Raw genomic sequence first — 18086 nt, forward strand, 5'->3', positions numbered from 1 at the left:
CTCTGATCTATAACTAATGACTGTAATTAACTTTGAATATGGTTTCATAGATATGCATAGATACAGTATTAAAAGATGATTAGGCATGGTCACAATTCTGGTTTGTCTTGAGACACACTTTCAAATTACCCTTAAAACCTTTATATATCATCTCTGCTTTTCTGTTTCTTCTTTCTACGTCACATCAATTCCCATTTTCAGTTGTTCTTGTTCTGTTCTAAACATTAAGCTAGTGTTTCAGATCCACTAGTGAAGTATCTTAATGCTTTTCTGTCTGCAGATTGGAGAGCGAGGACTAAATCTGTCAGGTGGACAGAAGCAAAGGATCAGCCTGGCCAGGGCTGTGTATTCTAATAGAGACATTTATCTCCTGGATGATCCACTGTCTGCTGTTGATGCCCATGTGGGAAAACACATTTTTGAGGAATGCGTCCAAAGAGAGCTCAGAGGAAAGTCCATTATCCTCGTTACTCACCAGCTACAGGTAAGAAATTTGGAATATCAGATCAGTTTTGTTTGGAGCCACAGCATCTCTGATGTTAGATATTTTGGTAACACATTACTTGAAGTTTTATACATAAGGCTGACATTACACTGTTTTTATTTGTCATTAGCATGAATAAGGTGTCATGAAGGTTGTCATTAAGTGTGGTTCGCTAATTTATAACACCTTTTGCTAAATTATGACACTTTTGTGGCTATGTTGGCATTTTTGGGTTAGGTGGAGGGATCTAGTGGGTTTAGGATAGGAGTTTGGGTAACGAACAACACTTAATGACAGACTTCATTACACCTTATTTATGCACCTTTCTTCTTGCTTCTCTCGACGAGGTCAGTCGCATTCTCTGTTTCTCCCTCCCTTCCGTCTTATCTCTCTCCTAGCTGCTGCTTTGTCAGGTCTTGTGAAACTAACAAGAGCCTCTCTCTGCAACTCATCCAAAACCGGAATAATGGAATTAATTAGTTGGTCTCTCAGTGCTATCGATCAGATTTTTTCGACGCAAAGAACCAGGGGTGGTGACCCCGCATGTCCAAGCGGGACGTTTGCGGCTGGATACACACTTGACCCTTGGAACAAGTGGCGAGTTGTGTGTCTGTCCATCCTTTCCGTGGAAGACGTGGAGGACATCTACATGATTGGAATAATGATAGTAGGCATGCTGCTGATCGGAGCTGGTGGCTTCCTAATCTATCGAAAAGTCCGTACTACGCTGGCGACTGTTTTGGAAAAGCTGCCAGTGATTTCTGAAGGATGTAGCAGGGCTCTGAACACTCAGACTCATGTGTTGATCGATATCAAAAGCAAGCAAGAGCTGCTTTTGGATCGTCTACGCGTTATGGATAACAACTGGGAGAAGTTCGAGACCCGGCTTGGAAGTGGAAACTAGGCCACTCATTGGATTACAGCAGAGAGACCCAGGACAGAAGGCTATTGGAAATTAACATAGCCTGTATCAAATCACATTGTTTATCTCCCTTTCGGCTCCCCAGCTGCCAAGGCTAAAGCCAAGGTTGTCTCAACTCTTATCACCAGGAAGTTTCTGCAGACGGCGGCTCTTACCCCCACTCCCTCCCCCCGCTCCTTCCCTACATTCCTCCTGGAACTGTTGATGCTGAACTTTTCCACACGTCATCTGGTTGTCAGTAACGCAGCTACAGGTCTTCAACTTCAAATGCCTCGTCGGCCATCTTTCCCCACCTCCCCAACCGCAGCTGCATGGAGGCGTGGTTGCAGCGCCGACTGGCAGCACGCCCATGTCCCCAAACGGCTGGACTCCTGTTGTTCTTCCCACCTGACCCCCTCCCCCAGCCAACCTCCCACCCAACCCTTCCTACATGCCTTGTCTCGAGTTGTTTGACTGTGTCATGCTTACATTTATGTTTGCAGAGGCGGTTTTTTTTCCTGGTTTCACACTGCTTTCTCTGTTTAGGGAAATCAGTTTCAAACTGGCAGTTTTTTTCCCCTCACCCCTCCTCTCCTCCTGTTATTGATCCCTTTTTTCACCTAAATATGTGGGCGCCGCAAATGGCTGCTCCGGTGTGTTGATGTGTCTCCTTTCACTGCAACTACCTAGTCAAATTCCTCGTATTGTTCTAAACTGTACCTGGTCAATAAAGCTGATTCTGATTCTGATTCTGATTCTGATTCTAATGACAGGTGTCATGTCATTATAATGACAGCGTAACTACAGCCTTATGTATGAAAGTTCAAGTAAACTTTTACAGAAATTTTAATGTTAATCTCATCCAAAAGTTTATCTGCCGCCTGCACACTCAGTTATTGTCACGCTTATGGCTTTAATGAACTATTGACGTTGATGAAATCGGTCGGGTGCAGATTTAAGGCCTTGACTTGATTTTGAGTTTCTCTCTCTCTCAAAGTTCAGTTCCACGATCACCATCTGGTCAAGACCAACACACAAATCATGGATGTCAAGCAAAGTTTACAGTGTAAACAACAACAAACACTGGGTTTCCCCTCTGTGACACGAGACATATTTATAGTCCTTTTCCTAGCTCCCCTTTGGCCATTTGTCATATTCTCATTGGTTGGTGTGGACCCACATTCTGGTGCTGGCTCAGCTTTTTTCCTTCTCCATAGTCAGGATGTTCTATGCTCGTGCTCGTCTCTCCACAGGTGCCTTCATGCACTCTCCTCCATGTCATGGAAAGTTGAACTTGCTTCAACTCTACTTGCACTCAACATTCTCATCATTGAAGAGCTTTTATATACCAATTCAACCTTGATATTAAACTATCATTATCAACTTACATTGACGGCTTTTTGAATGTTACTTTTTAAATGTAAATCGTGGCTTGCCTTCGCGAACGAAGATTTATGAAGGGGGTTGTCCACATCGGTTGCACACTTGCTGGTTGCTGACTAGGCTGATTCTTGAAAGCCAGAACCTGCCATAGCGTTTGCAAGGAAAAGTCTGTGTTGGGGTGGCTGCTGGTGCACGTTGCGGTCTTTCCTCCCGTGTCTTTTGTCCCGAAGACTGTCCTTACGGGTGTCCTCACAGAAGGAAACGGCTTGGTGGATTGCTTGTCGCCAGGCTTTCCTTTTGGTGGCAAGAGATGACCACTGGCGGTGGTCTATGTGACAGGCACCAAGTGACTTCTTGAGAGAGTCATTGTACTGCTTCTTTGGTGCCCCTCTGTCTCGACTGCCAGTGGAGAGTTGGCCATACAGCGCAATCTTGGGCAGGTGGTGATCTTCCATCCTGGAGATGTGCCCTTCCCAGTGTAACTGGGACTTCATGGCCTCAATGCTGGTGACCTCCACCAGCAGATTTCAACTCAGTCTCGCCAATGTTGATGTGAGGGAGGGTGCAGGCTGGTAGAAAATCTCTGTTATTTTCAGACTGACTTCAAGTCCAAAGAGCTGGGCAGCCTCTGCAAAGCAGGATATGATAAGCTGCAAGGCTCTCTCTGTGTGGGAAACTAGTGCAGCATCGTTGTCAAAGAGGAGGTCCCGGATCAGTTGTTCATGGGTCTTTGTGTGGGCCTGTAGACGCCTGAGATTGAACACCGTCATCATCATCAAAGTCTTCAGTTGCCTGCTTGAGCATGAAGAGTATGGTGAAGAGAGTCGGTGCCAAGACACAACCCTGCTTCACTCCGTTGGTGATTGCGAAAGGCTCGGAGAGGTTGCTGTTGAGATGGACTTGGCCACGCTGATATTCATTTAACTGAATAACAATATTGAGGAACTTTGGGGGCAGCCAAGACGTATCCAGTATGCCACAGTCCTCTCCTGCTGACCAAGTCAAAAGCTTTGGTGAGGTCCACAAACATTACATAAAGATCCTTTGTTCTGTTCCCTGTACTTTTCTTGGAGCTGCCTGAGAACAAACACCATGTTTGTGGTGCTCCTGTTTGCTCTGAAGCCACACTGGGTCTCTGGGAGATGGTCTTCGGCGATGGTGGGTATTAGTCTGTTGATGAGAACTCTTGCAAGGATTTTCCCAGCGATGGAAAGCAGTCTAATCCCCCGGTAGTTTGAGCAGTCTGACTTTTCCCCTTTGTTCTTATAAAGTGTGATGATGACGGCATCACGGAGATCTTGTGGTAGTTTGCCCTGCTCCCAGCAACAGATGAAGGACTCAAAGAGTCTGATATGTAGCCTCCATGCTTCCAAATCTCTGTTGGAATTTCATCAACTCTTGCTGCCTTGCCACTCTTCAGCCGCTCTCTGGCCTTGGTGGTCTCTTCAATGGTGAGAGGCACATCAAGTTCTGCTCTCACTGGTTGTTGGGGGACTCTGAGAATCGCTGAGTCTTGGACAGTGCGGTTAGAGCCAAAGAGAGCCTGGAAATGTTCTGACCAGCAACAAAGGATAGGCGTCGCGTCTGTGAGGAGCGCCTGGCCATCTACGCTGCGCAAAGGACTCTGGACCTAGTGCGTAGGACCATACACCACCTTTAGCACTTTGTAAAATCCCCTGTAGTCATGGTTCTCTCTGCGAGGATGGACCACCACTCGTTCTGGATATCTTGAAGCTTCCGCTGGAGGTTGCTGTATATGAGACGGAAGGCAGCTTTCTTCTCAGGACAAGATGCCTGAGTTAGGTGGGACTGGTGGACAGATCTCTTCTTCGCCAGCAATTCTTGAATTTCCACAGTTTTCATCAAACCAGTCTCTGTTTTCCTTTGTAGTGATCCCAAGAACTTCTTCGATTGTCTGTAGAATAGCAGTTTTCAGTTGTTTCCAAAGAATCTGTGGGGTTGCTTGCAAATTTTGGCTTTGGCTGTAGGCTTGCCTGGAAGTCAGCTTTTACTTCAGCTGACTAGAGGCTGCCAACCTTGATTTTTTTTTGTGGGAGCCCCTCCTTTCTTTGGTTAAATACATGATAATCATATCAAATTCAAGTACAGTAAAAAAAACAAAAAAACATTCCAAGTAATTCAGTAAAAACATTCAAATTCATGACCAGTAAACATACTAAAACAAATAAATATATTCAGTGTTTTTCTACTTGTTTTCTTCTGCATAATCCCTTTATATTTTCTTAATTGCTCCACTGTGTCCTGAGTAGTCTGTCTCTCCTTTCTCGTCTCACATCCTAAAGTTTATGAGCGTGCTTAGTCTAGTCTGCAGCTGCCTTAGCTGCAAACGACACTCGATACAATCCTGTCTCATTACCATTTGTCAGTAACATTCATTATAATTTATGTAACTTTTCTTAAGACACAAAGAGTTAGGTTGAATCAAAAATCAATAAATGTATTTGCCATTTGTCCATACACTCAGTCATAAAATATTTAAAAGGACACAATTGATAAAAACACAAATACTGGTATATAGAAATATAACATGTGCAACTTTAGAAGAAAAGTGCAGGAAACAAACTATTGAACAGTCATGTTCTGTGTGTGATGATACTGCGTGAGGAGGCAAGGCGAGCCTCAGTAACCATCAGATACTGTGTCTCTGATGGTTCTCTCTGCTCTTTTCTAACAGTGCTGTGTCAGCAGATTGGTGCTGTTCTGTTGAAATTTTGAAGAGCTTTATCTCCATGTGTAAAATGTCTTTAGAATTACATCTAATTTTCTTTACAGCTATTTTGAGTAAAGGAAAACTAAAGCTGTTGTGCTGTGTAGGTTTTGTTGACATGTTATTTTTATCTTTAAATATTTCTCCTAGTATTTGGAATTCTGTGATGACATTTTGGTCTTGGAGGATGGAGAGGTCCGAGAGGCTGGAAACCATCAAAAACTGATTGAAGCTGATGGGCGCTATGCTCAGCTCATCAGCAACTACCAGACTGAGCAGTCCAAAGTAAGGCTGTGCTAATAATTACTATGATAGACACTGAGGGGGCGGATTCATTAAAGGTTTAGTGGTATTTAAACGTGTGCAAACGTCACTCCACGCGCTAATAAGCCGTACAAACCTCAGGGAATCAGGAGTGCACTGCTGCTGCACGTCGCATTGCGCCCTCAGTCCATTTAGCACGTTTCCCTCTGATGAATATCTATAATAGGCGGAGCTCCCAAGGGGAACAAAAATGTGGGAGGAGGACATGCAAATAAATCAATGCAGCGACACAATCCAATTCATCAAACCGGGAACTGTTTGCTGTGATTGTTTTTGCACAAGAAAATAGTACGACTGACAAGCAGGTGCAGACACAGACAAGCAGAGATCATTGCTGTAGTAAATGTTGACACAAAATACAGCGCATATGAAAAAAAAACTCCAGTTAACCTTTCTAGTATAAGAAAATAATTCAAATAAAACAATAGTCAATATTAACAGCCACTGAATGAAAACATTGTGTGTGTGTGTGTGTGTGTGTGTGTGTGTGTGTGTGTGTGTGTGTGTGTGTGTGTGTGTGCATGTGTGCGTGTGCGAGGGAGAGAAAAAGCTTCACACCTGCGGTGGGGAGAGGATGCTGCTGTGCGCGGAGCTCTGTCGTTATGGATGCACTGCTCCAGTGATGTTTTGACTGTCAAACTCTCGTGGTTTGAATCAGCTGGTCAGATGCGTAATATGAGAGTGTGGTGACACAGCGCTACTCAGGAGGTCAAACCTGCTGTATGATGGTAGATCATCTTAAAATGGTGCTGATCGACTGATTGACAGACTGTGTTGCTTTATTATCTCAGATCAATGCATCAACAGATTAATAGGACAAATTCTGTCCAAATTTGCCTATTTTTCATGGACTGATCAGAGCAAAGTTACAGAACCTGATGGAGCACCCACATTAAATTAGGGGGAAAAATGTCAGGTTTTGAAGTTGTTGTTCAAAGCATAGTTAAGTAACTTTTTCACCTGAGTAAATCCTTCTCGTAGTCCCTGTGAGGGTAATACAAGTGTTTATGGGGTGATTGGGGGGTCTTTCATCACTCCCTGCTGTCTCTGGCCAGAAAACCGTCTCGACCCGGTGGCAGACGTACTGCTTTACGGCAGCCCACTACAAACCAATGCTAGATTATACGGTTGTCTATAAATTCACTTTTCTCAAACTTACTGTATATCATGGTGGAGTCAGCAAAAAAAAGGCAGAGAAGACCTTTGTCCGAGGAACTGAGCAACTCCATGCAGTAACAGCTCAGCAGCAACACACAGCAATCACACACAACAGGCACGCACACACACTCACGACCCAGTGCTCCATCAGGCAGCACACACACAAATATCCATCCATCCATTTTCAGAGCCGCTTTGTCAGCACACAAACAAACACATTGCACACACTTCCGCACTAGCTTCCGTATTACTCCCACATCATTCATTTATTTTACTTGTCTCTCTTCCTCATACTGTTCACATGGTCACATGGGACTATATGTGTGAAAGCACCCTTAGTGTCACTGTTGTATTAGGATTTTTCAGTGATCGGTCACTACCGTCTTGGGAGAGCAAAGTAGCTGTGGGGTGGGACAGGCAGCGGGGGGTGCAGAGTTTTTACGACAGTGACATAACTTAAAGGGACCTTTAGGGGAGCGCTAAACGCAAGTTACTTGGTTCTGCTAAAAAAAAAAATGAATTTTTTTTTTATTATTTATTTAGTTTTCTGCATTATTAAATGTTTGTGCAGCAGACACAGAAGTCCATCTGCCTCCATTTTAACTTCCTTAAATGTCTGTGCTTGTGCGCATTGACGTCTCCACATTGAACGAGCAAAACACTCATTAAAATTCGTCGGTCTGCACCAATTCTGCGTGCGTGCTAATCATTGCTGCAATCTTGGTGAATTCCTTGCAGCATTCCTTGCATCACCAAATGATTTAGGGAAGCAACTGGTTTACCACCCTCTATTTCAGATTTTTGTGAATCTGCCCCTCAGCGACTTTAACATGTGACACATTTTTTAGCAGTTTTTCAACAGTTTTCATGATAATTCCAATTTTCTCTTAATTTCAGATTCAAAATGAGGATGAGATGTCTATAGATTCAACAGCAAAAAAAGAAGATGAAATTAGAAGTCGTGCTGGGAGTGGGACTGTGAACCCTGGTATGAAAACAACCGCTTTATTTTTTATTTGTACATTTTGACACAGAAGGAATGTATTTAGGATTGTCAAAGAGGTAGACGCAGAGGGATGAGGAGGCAGCAATGGTGTTACCTAAAGTCCATTTAATTAAATCCATATTCCAAGAGATTGGTCTAAGAAACCATTAAATTCAAAGAAACAAACCATAACACTTGGAGTAGGTCATCAAAGACAATCAAGCAGCAAACACTCACTACTCCAGCACACCCTAAAAAGTGAGGGTAATCAGGAAGATGGGCTTCACCTGTCAGAGAACATAGGAGGAGAAGAGATCTTAATATGTATTCTGCAATTACACATCAACAGGACAGGGAGCGTAATACACAATGAACAGAAACAGAGCCACGGAGAAACACAGAGAAAGCACAAAAATAAATCAGTCACTAGAATACAACATTGATGGAAACACCTTACAATGCACTCCCTGAGTTTTTAACCCATAACCACTAATACACACAACTAGACAAACTACACCACTAAACAAGGGGATGATAATTTGAAAACGACCCAAAAATCAACCCACAGACCCTGATCGTGACAAGGGAAGCTCTGTACAAGAAAAACAAACAGAATTTATTTTATATTGGACAAATAAAACAAATAAATTATCTTTTTGTTTTTTGTTTTACTTTGACAGACAAATACAAGGTGTCTGCCACTCTTTCAAAACACAACAGGCAAAAATCTACAAATTTGTTTAAACTCGAATGGTGCCCGTTGGAAGTATGTATTCATATAATGGGGGCTTAAGTAGAGTTAATTATGACCAAATGAGTATGTGTTTAAAGGTTGGATGTACAAAGAGGTGTACATACTCTGTACTCTGTCGTGTTATAAAGGGCTATATTTGCAGGTGCAAAGTAAAATAGTGTGTGTGATTTCCCTGGTTTAATATTCTGGGACATGCGCATGATAAATGTGTTTTGTTTTTTTTACTCATTTTTATATTTTTTGTTTGGTGTATTTTTCTGTAATGTGTTTTTTTTGGAGTTATTATGTGCATTTTTTGTATCTTTCTCTTCTGTTTTTATGAATTTTTTGTTTAATTATTGTTTTTTGTTTCCAATGTTGTGTGATTCTGTTGTCATTTTGTTTAAATATTAGGTTTGTGTATTTTGAGTCATTGTCATATTTTTGTTGTTGTTAGGTTTTTTTTTGGAGTCATTTTGTATATTTTTGTGCATTTTGTTGTAGTTTGTGTACTTTTTCTATAAATATTGTTTATTTTTTCTTTTATTTCACAAATTTTGTATGTTTTTATTGTAAATACTGTGTGTGTGTGTGTGTGTGTGTGTGTGTGTGTGTGTGTGTGTGTGTGTGTGTGTGTGTGTGTGTGTGTGTGTGCGTGCGTGTGTGTTTACATTATAGCTGCTAGCATCTTAACACATAGAATAACATAAAAAGAAACACTCACCCTTGCGCAGCACAGACAATGATTATAGTGGAGCCGTGTTGTGAACCCAAAAACATTACATTCCTCCGTCTGAAGAAGCAGAATGTAAAATATGGTCGGCTATTGGCCGTCAGCACAGCCGCCGCCCACAGTCATGGAGACAGAGGAGGAAGTGAAGTCCGTGACCCGCGATTTAAAGGAAGTTTGGGATCACGGGAACAATTTAGAATAACCATGAAATATTAACCTAAATAACTTTTAGCAGTACAAAAACGTTTTTAATATTTACATTTTCTTTTTTTAACCCAAACAAACTGCGACACAGTGACGTCATGAACCCGGTTCCGGAAGTAGCGCGCTCAATACCGCGCTCATTAGCAAGAGTGCCGTTATCTTAAAATGAGTGTTTTGAATGTTTTGCATCACCAGATTACTCCAAAATAACAGATGCACACACTTGAGCTATGTGGACCCCATTGACAAAGTTTCAAGTTGAACACATCGGAGAGCAATTCGCTCCACAAACACACTTACACACAAACACACACACGCAGACCTTTGCTGCTTTTTAGATAGATTCTTAGAGGTATTTCTGACTAGAGGTATTTCTGACTAGAGGTATTTCTGACTAGAGGTATTTCTGACTAGAGGTATTTCTGACTAGAAATAAGATAGACTGATGTATGAGTTTTGCAGGTGTTTGACACATAAGACCGAGGACCCAGCGCGGACCCAGCGCACCACGCCACCCGACCCGCAAACCCCCAACCCCAAAGTCCCCAGGCGCACCGGCCGAGCCCCCCAGATCACTTTTATTGATGCCGCCCATGCAATGAGCCTTAGTTATTGCTTAAGTCAGCCCCCCCTCAAGGGCCCCGCCAGACCGCCACACTAGCATGCGGCATGCTCAGCCCCAAGGCGGCAGAGCCACAGACCCTGGCCTCGCAGGGCACCGCCCAAGTAGGTACCACCCGCACCCACAGGCATGCAAGGGTGCAGCCCGTGACGCCGGGCCCAGAAGACCCCCACCAGGACCTGCCCAGCCAGCCGGCCAAGCCCGCCAAACCCGAAGAGCACCCCCCCCCGGGACCGGGAACCCCCAAGGGCGGCCCAGTCATCAATAGAGGGGCCGGGCCCCCTACCCGACAGGCACAAATGTGTGAACCGACCTACCACTCTGTTATTGTTACTATCCTTTCCCTAATAGAGAGGCACTTCCCTATCCCCTGTGTGAATGTGTGTGTTTAGTGTATGAGGTGCAATTAAAAGAAGGAGGGGAGCGGTGCTCCCTACCCAACCTTTGTTTATATATGTGTATGTGGTGTAATTGCTCCAGAGGGTGGAGGTGGTGGTCGTACCCTCCGGGGGGTGCTGTATTGAGGTGTATTTTAAATTGGAGGGATTGGTAGGACAACCTGAGGTGGGAGTGTCACCCCCGTGCCACTACTTAGTAGCACAAGCGGCGCCCCCCCCCATCCAGCCCCCCAAGGGTTGGGTATGGGTGTGTGATGCACCAAGTGAGTGAGCCAGACCAGCTGGGAGTGAAGTGAAGTGTCCATGTAGGAGGCCTGTCTGGTGTGATCCCGGCCCGTCCACATGGCGGGCCACCGGAGAGGGCAGATGGCGCAGACGGGCATGTGGCATCACCGTGGGCGACCGTGGCTCAGGTGGTAGTGGGTCGTCTTCTGATCGAGAGGTTGGGGGTTCGATCCCAGTACCTGACTATGTGTCGAAGTGTCCTTGGTCAAGACACTGAACCCTAAGTTGCTCCCAGTGGTCGACTAGCGCCTTGCATGGCAGTCCTGTCCCACTGGTGTGTGAATGTGAGAGTGATTGGGTGAATGAGCTGATATGTAAAGCGCTTTGAGACTGCTTCAGTGTGGTGATAAAGCGCTATATAAAATCAAGTCCTTTTACCATTTACCATCACGGGCCCCAGGGATGCGCCAACCAGCATAGCCGGAGACCCACACCGTGGCACCCCCAAAACCATGCCGGCTCCATGTAGCACGGCGGCACCCCCCACCCCCCAGGCGCACCGGCCACATCCCCCAGCGGTCCAGGGGGCAACCTCTGCCGCACACCGGCCCAGAGCAGCCCAGGGAGCCACACCAGGACCAGCACAGGCACCACAATACAACACCGTATACAGGGAGGCAGCCCCGGTGAACCCAAGCACCCCCCCCCCACCCCACCACCCCAGCGGCCACCTCCGTTCTCCGTAGAGGGTCGTCTTCTGATCGAGAGGTTGGGGGTTCGATCCCAGTACCTGACTATGTGTCGAAGTGTCCTTGGGCAAGACACTGAACCCTAAGTTTAGGGTTATGAGGCGCTATATAAATCAAGTCCATTTACCATTTACCATTTACCACCCCCATCGCAGCCTGTAGGACAGTGGGCCGCCAGCCACCAGAACCCTCTAAACCCAAGGCAGCGCGGCACCACACCGAATTTATCATTTAAATTTCAAATTGACATTATATTTTCACAAAAAGAAATATCACATTACACAAATATAGCTGTAAATCTGGTCATAAGTGACGTAAAAAAAAAATGTCCGTTTCGCAAACGTGGTTTGTTACTAAATGTTGCAAAAAAAGTTTCTGTTTATTTTAGCATGTGCAACTTTACAATTGGCACCCCATATTAGTTGGATGTAAATCATGTTCCAGGGAATAAAGCTAGTTATGCTAGCTTTGACTTTGACTCTAACACTGTCAGTTATGTCTAACCTGTGATTTTTACTTTTCAGCGTTTGACATCTCTGATGAGGATGAAATGTCAGTGGACCAAATCTGTAAGTTTGAAAATCCTTGTCTTGGTATTTTATCACTTTACTGATTAAATTATTTATTTATTACATCTTTGTTTGGGATGTATGTGTTTCGTGAATATTATAATTTGTTCTCATAAGCTACTGGCCACAATAAGGACCAGCTGGTCAGCCTGGAGGCTTCCTCTGCAGGATCCGTCCCCTGGAAAGTTTATCACCAGTACGTCCGAGCTGCTGGAGGTCTGCACACACATTCATCATCATAATTCCTCACAATAACCAACCGCTTGTGTATCTACTACCCTAAGTGTAATTGTGTTACTGCAGGCTACTTTATCAGCTTTTTTGTCTTCTTGAACTTTCTCCTGCTGGTTGGATCCACCACCTTCAGCAATTACTGGCTCAGTTTCTGGTTGAAACAGGGAGATGGGGTAAGAGTCCTGCTTTTCTGACTTTGTCTTTATAACACATCATCCAACTGAAGATCTTAATGTTGTACCCGCAGTGTATGTACTGGCCCATAAATCTGTGCTGTGTGTATTCTTCTACTCTTCAGTTCTTTTTCAGACTTAAAGGTCCAGTTTTATGCTATTTTTCACCCATCTTCAATTGTTCTAAGAACGCCAACAACATATAGTAATGAGGTTTATTTTCCCAAACTCTTCTGTTTTCTGGAGTTTTAGCCTGTTTTTTAGGCAGTTTTTGGGCCTTTGTGCATATGCATGAGTGGGCGTAAAACACACACATGCTGCTTCAGCGTGTGTGTTTATTACAGCAAGCAGCAGTAAATCATTAACAGTCACTTTCTTCTCTTCCTCACCTCTTCTGACCACAGAAATAGTCCATTTAAGGTGATAATCATGTGTTTTGTCCAATTTGCTGCATCGCATTGGGTCATAAACACGTCAGATCATCCCATAAAGTGAGGCAGTATAATGGATGCTAAAAATTAAACTGATTATGAGCACTTGGGCAGGGAAGTAAACTCTCTACTCTCAGCCTTTTCAAACACTCACGTGAGCTGCGACGTCTCTTTCTTTCCATCCTCACCTCTTCTGACCACCAGTGACGTGCCGTGACCACTAGGGTTGGGTAGGCACGTTGGAAATCAAGACCACCAATGACAATTTCATATGTTTCTGCTGGCAAGTGTCAATTCAATTCAAATCAACTTTATTTGTATAAAGCAATTTACAACTAAGTCATCTCAATGCGCTTATCAAAATATAAAATGCATCATAAGAAAGAAAAAAAACCCAACAAGATCCACATGAACAAGCATTTAGCCATCTAACAAAATCAACATCGTAAAACACTATTAAAGAAAAACAAACAATTATTGAATATAGCCTCCATACTCTCCCAACAAGATGAAAAAGACAACAACAACAACTCTGAACAGCCTGAGTGAGGAGCATCCACAAAGCCAATCCTTCCTTTTGTTCCATTCACTGTGAAAAGTATGAAACATTTTCTGACCTTTCCTTTGCTGAAGGTCTGGTAGCTCAGGTGTTGGTTTCCATCTTTTAAAAGCTGTAGTTTTTCCTCAAAAAAAGTTTCTCTATTGTCTCTAGCGCTGTCATCCTGCCTGTAGTGTTATCCCACCCACTAGCTAGAGAACATAGCAGCAACGGTCACATGGCATCTATTCACTAATGTACTGTGAACTTACGTATAGCATATAGCATAGGGCGGTTACATCCAAAGGCAGCTCTAAGAGGTGCCTTTGGACGTAAATGGTTGTCATTTTGGGGACCTGACTGCGCATGCACAAACACGAAAAACTACACAGTGGGAACAGAAGCAGAGCAGCAACATGACTTTGGGAGGGGGCGTGGCCTCCCTCTGCCTTACAGTGGAGTGAGACTTGCAACTGTTCCAGGAAATAGCGCTGTTTAGTAATTTGGTCTATGAAATGCACAAAATGCGGACACTTTCAAACTTATAGGTACTGTAGGCTATTGGAAATGGGAAAATAAATAATTTATAATTTTGTTATAATTAAAACAAATAATCAAAATATCAATTCACCCTTGGGTAGGCACTGCCTACCTTGCCTACCCTGACGGCGCGTCACTGCTGACCACAGAAATAGTCCATTTAAGGTGATAGCCCATTGTTTTGTTCAACCGCTGCATCGCATTGGGTCACAAACACGTCAGATCATCCCTTAAAGGTAATAGGATGCAAAATAACGGCTGCTAAAAATGAAACTGATTGTGAGCACTCACTCTGCTCTTCAGATTATCTTTAAACTGAACGTAAAGATTTTAACTTTGATATTAACTGTAATATCAACCTGCTTTCGCTATCTATGTTTTACCTGTGAGGTAGTTTGAGAGGGAGGAGCTCACGTTCTTATTTAGGATAGGAGGAGCCAGGATTGTCAGGAGGAGGAGTTTTCCCTTTATGACGTATTATTGGGGGAAATCCAACTGGCCCGTTTGGAGCTGATTTTTTTACAAAATGTGGAATAACAAGGGAGGGAGGAAACCAGAATTTTTCCAACTTTGTCCCTCTGAATGAGGTTAAAGGAATATATATCACTGAAGCAAAACCATTACAAAGTGTTTTTTTCACAATACTGCCCCTTTTATCTTGTAGGATGGCCACTAGGTGGTACAAGGGTCATATTTTCACTCCTTGCTTTTGTCCATTTGTGGAGAGTTTGCATGTTCTCCCTAAGCCTGTGGGGGTCAAAAAATATTTAAGTTACACACACACTCACCACCATGAACCTGGTTTATTAACAAGGTGCATGCAACTTTTCTTTAGGCTCACCTGCAAAATGAGTATAAAAATGTACATTTTTGAATAAATTATATTTAGTAAATTGATTCCGTGATCCCAATAAATGTCTTTATTTTCTGTCAGTCCAACAGCACGACAGCAAGCTCTGGTGACATTTCTGAAAACCCATCACTGCACTTCTACCAGCTGATTTATGGTTTGATGGTAATAGTCACGCTGTTGTTGGCCATTATCAAATGCTTCTTCTACACTCACGTCACCTTAAAGGCTGCCTGCAAACTTCACGACACCATGTTCAGGAAGGTGAGCCTTCATCATTTCTACACTACTGATATGAATATCAACAATGAGCAGCAGTGCCTGACCAACATCTGTGTTGCGGTATCTAGATTGTAGCCAGTCCCATGGGCTTCTTCGACACGACGCCGACAGGCCGCATTCTGAACCGTTTTTCCAAAGATCAAGAGGAGGTGGACGCTGTGCTTCCCCTGAACATGGACTCCTTCCTGCAGTTTGTTCTGCTGGTCTCATTCATCATTGTCATTATTTCTGCTGTCTTCCCACCCCTGCTGGTAGCTGTGCTCGTCATTGGAATGTTATTCACTCTCATTTTATTGTGAGTTCACTGTTGAACTAAACATATCTAACTGTTGATGAATGAGACAGAGTCAAGCTTTAGGGTTGCTGGTCAGATGTGGACACAGGGTTTATTATCAAAGTGTTTTGGAGAACAGACCAGTCTGAGATTCTGAGGTAAACCAGCTTTCAGTATGTGTGCCTTAGTGAATCTGTTGCTGTTCATTGCCCTCCAGGTTATGTATGTTGCTGATGGCGGGTAGTGAAAACATGGCAGAGTTTCCTCAGGCAGAGGCCTGGTGTGTGCTGTCAGTGTACAATGGTATCTGGCCTGCTTAGGGCAGTATGACCAGAACTGACCAGGAGAGAGTTTTGTTATTGCATATCACTAACTATGGTGGAATAGAGTAGAGCAGGGATGTCAAATATGGAACAGTTTGAGTTTAGGTGGGCCACTGATTTTTTTGTGTGGTAAAAGAGCAAATTGAACATTAAAGCTAGGGTAGGCGATTTTCTCCAGATACTTTTTTTAAGTTTTTGGTTGAAATTGTCTTAATGTCCTGACAGAAATTAAGATCTTATGTGTTCCGAAAAGGAATGACGAAAATCCATCATCTGTAGCAGCTATAAATCTGTAATAACTGACCAATGGAAAAAAAAAAAAAAACGTTTTTTTAACCAATCACGTCTCCCTGTCTCCCAGCTCGTTCTCAACCCCTCGCATGCACAAGCGCGTCACTGCTGACAGAGTTTTCGGTCATATATATTTACATATACATATATAATAGTAAAGTTTATTGTTTGCTTACTGCTGAATAAGACATGAGACAACAACGTTTCTACATAATACAAGCGATGAGCTGAGATCCTCCTCTGCAGCAACTGTGCACCTTAATGTGAGTGAGACGGAACACAGAGGGGAGGGGCGAAGGGGTAAAGGCGGAGCCATCAGGGAGGCTACATTCAAAATCATGCTAGCTTTTGAAAATCGCCTACCCTACCTTTAATGTTCCCTTGTTTGCACTTCCACGAATAAATAATATATAAATGATAAACTATCTGAGTATGCCAGTCCCTGATTGAGGGAAGTTGGGGAAATTTCATGGAATAATTTGAGAAAAATTTGCCAGATTTTTTTTTCTTTTTTTACAATTTAAGATTAAAAATGACTGCCGTCACACCAACTGGAAAACTGAGCTCTGCAAATATTGTGGATTTTATTTTATTTTTTGTATTTGGGGGAGCTGAAATATCTACAACTGAATTAGTTGATAATTTACAAAATGTTTCATGTTTTCTCTGTTATTTTAAATTTCTCGTGCCGACTAAATTTGTTGCTCTAAAGGGCCAGATTTGGCCCCCGGGCCTTGAGTTTGACAATGAATAACAACTGATGGATGATGGATAGAATCTCAGTAATAATCTAATGTTTTCCTGCAGTGTGTTCCAAAGGAGCATCCGTCAGATGAAGAAGATGGAGAACGTTAGCCGCTCTCCTTGCATCTCCGCCACCATCTCCACCCTGCAGGGCCTGAGCACCATCCACGCCTACAACAGAAGAGACAGCCACATAAAGCAGTATGATAGTCATTATGCCAACTATCTCCTTTATTATTAAAATTTGGCAACACTTTACTTGAAGTTTTATACCGGCTGGCATTACGCTGTCATTAGCATGAATAAGGTATCATGAAGGCTGTCATTAAGTGTTGTTCACTAAATTATGACACCTTTAAAGGATCTAGTGGGGTTAGGTAGGGTTTGGGGTTAGGGTAACAAAAATTTAAGGTAACAAAGAGTTAGAGCAGGCTTAGGAAACTGGCGGCCCGGGGGCCACATACGCCCCTTGGAATAATTTTATGTGGCCCCCAAAGTAAACATATGAAATGACATAAAAATACGTCAAACAAAAGAAAGAATACATTAAAAAATACTAATATTTACAACATTGCATGAAAATACAGTAAAAGTCAAGAAAAATACAGAAAATACTCCAAAAACACACAAAACTACTACAAAAAAACAAAATTACAGAAAATGAAAACAATGTAGACAAAAAGACAAGAAAAAAACTAAAAAAGTTTGCAAACCCACAGTACTACCAAACAAGCAAAACAAAAACCACAAATACACAAACATTACTCCAAAAATGCAAAATGACAACACAAATACACATATGACTCCAAAAAACATATATTTTAACAGAAATGCACAGAAAGCACACAAAATAACTATAAACACTCCTGTGTTAATGCTAGGATCGCTCATTATTCTAGATTCTGACGTGAATGTTGATAATGTGGCCCTTCGATCAATCAAACATGTTTTTGTGGCCCCTTATGTGGAAGTTGCCCTCTGGGTTAGAGTAACAAAGGGTTAGGGTAACGAACAACACTTAATGACAGCCTTAACGACACCATGTTCATGCTAATGACAAGTGTCATGTCATAACAATGACAACGTATTATCAGCCAATGAATAAAAGTGTTACTAAACATCAGCAGCTGATATTTCCTGTTTTCATGGATAAGAACTTTATTAATCATGTTTAAGGTTCAAGCTCCTGAGCGACATCAACTCAAACCAT

General features: G+C 43.0%; 1 protein-coding gene across 1 annotated transcript in view; it reads left to right on the forward strand.

Moving 5' to 3' along the window:
* LOC114461283 (multidrug resistance-associated protein 9-like) overlaps nucleotides 1–18086 on the forward strand; it is a 63045-nt gene that overhangs the window by 34397 nt on the left and 10562 nt on the right. Inside the window, 10 exon segments of the mRNA XM_028443259.1 lie at nucleotides 281–484; nucleotides 5647–5781; nucleotides 7876–7966; nucleotides 12152–12196; nucleotides 12314–12412; nucleotides 12500–12603; nucleotides 15047–15226; nucleotides 15313–15539; nucleotides 16940–17077; nucleotides 18053–18084. Coding sequence (XP_028299060.1) covers nucleotides 281–484; nucleotides 5647–5781; nucleotides 7876–7966; nucleotides 12152–12196; nucleotides 12314–12412; nucleotides 12500–12603; nucleotides 15047–15226; nucleotides 15313–15539; nucleotides 16940–17077; nucleotides 18053–18084 — 1255 coding nt within the window.

The sequence above is a fragment of the Gouania willdenowi genome, chromosome 3 (assembly GCF_900634775.1).
Source record: "Gouania willdenowi chromosome 3, fGouWil2.1, whole genome shotgun sequence".
NCBI classification, from domain to species: domain Eukaryota; kingdom Metazoa; phylum Chordata; class Actinopteri; order Blenniiformes; family Gobiesocidae; genus Gouania; species Gouania willdenowi.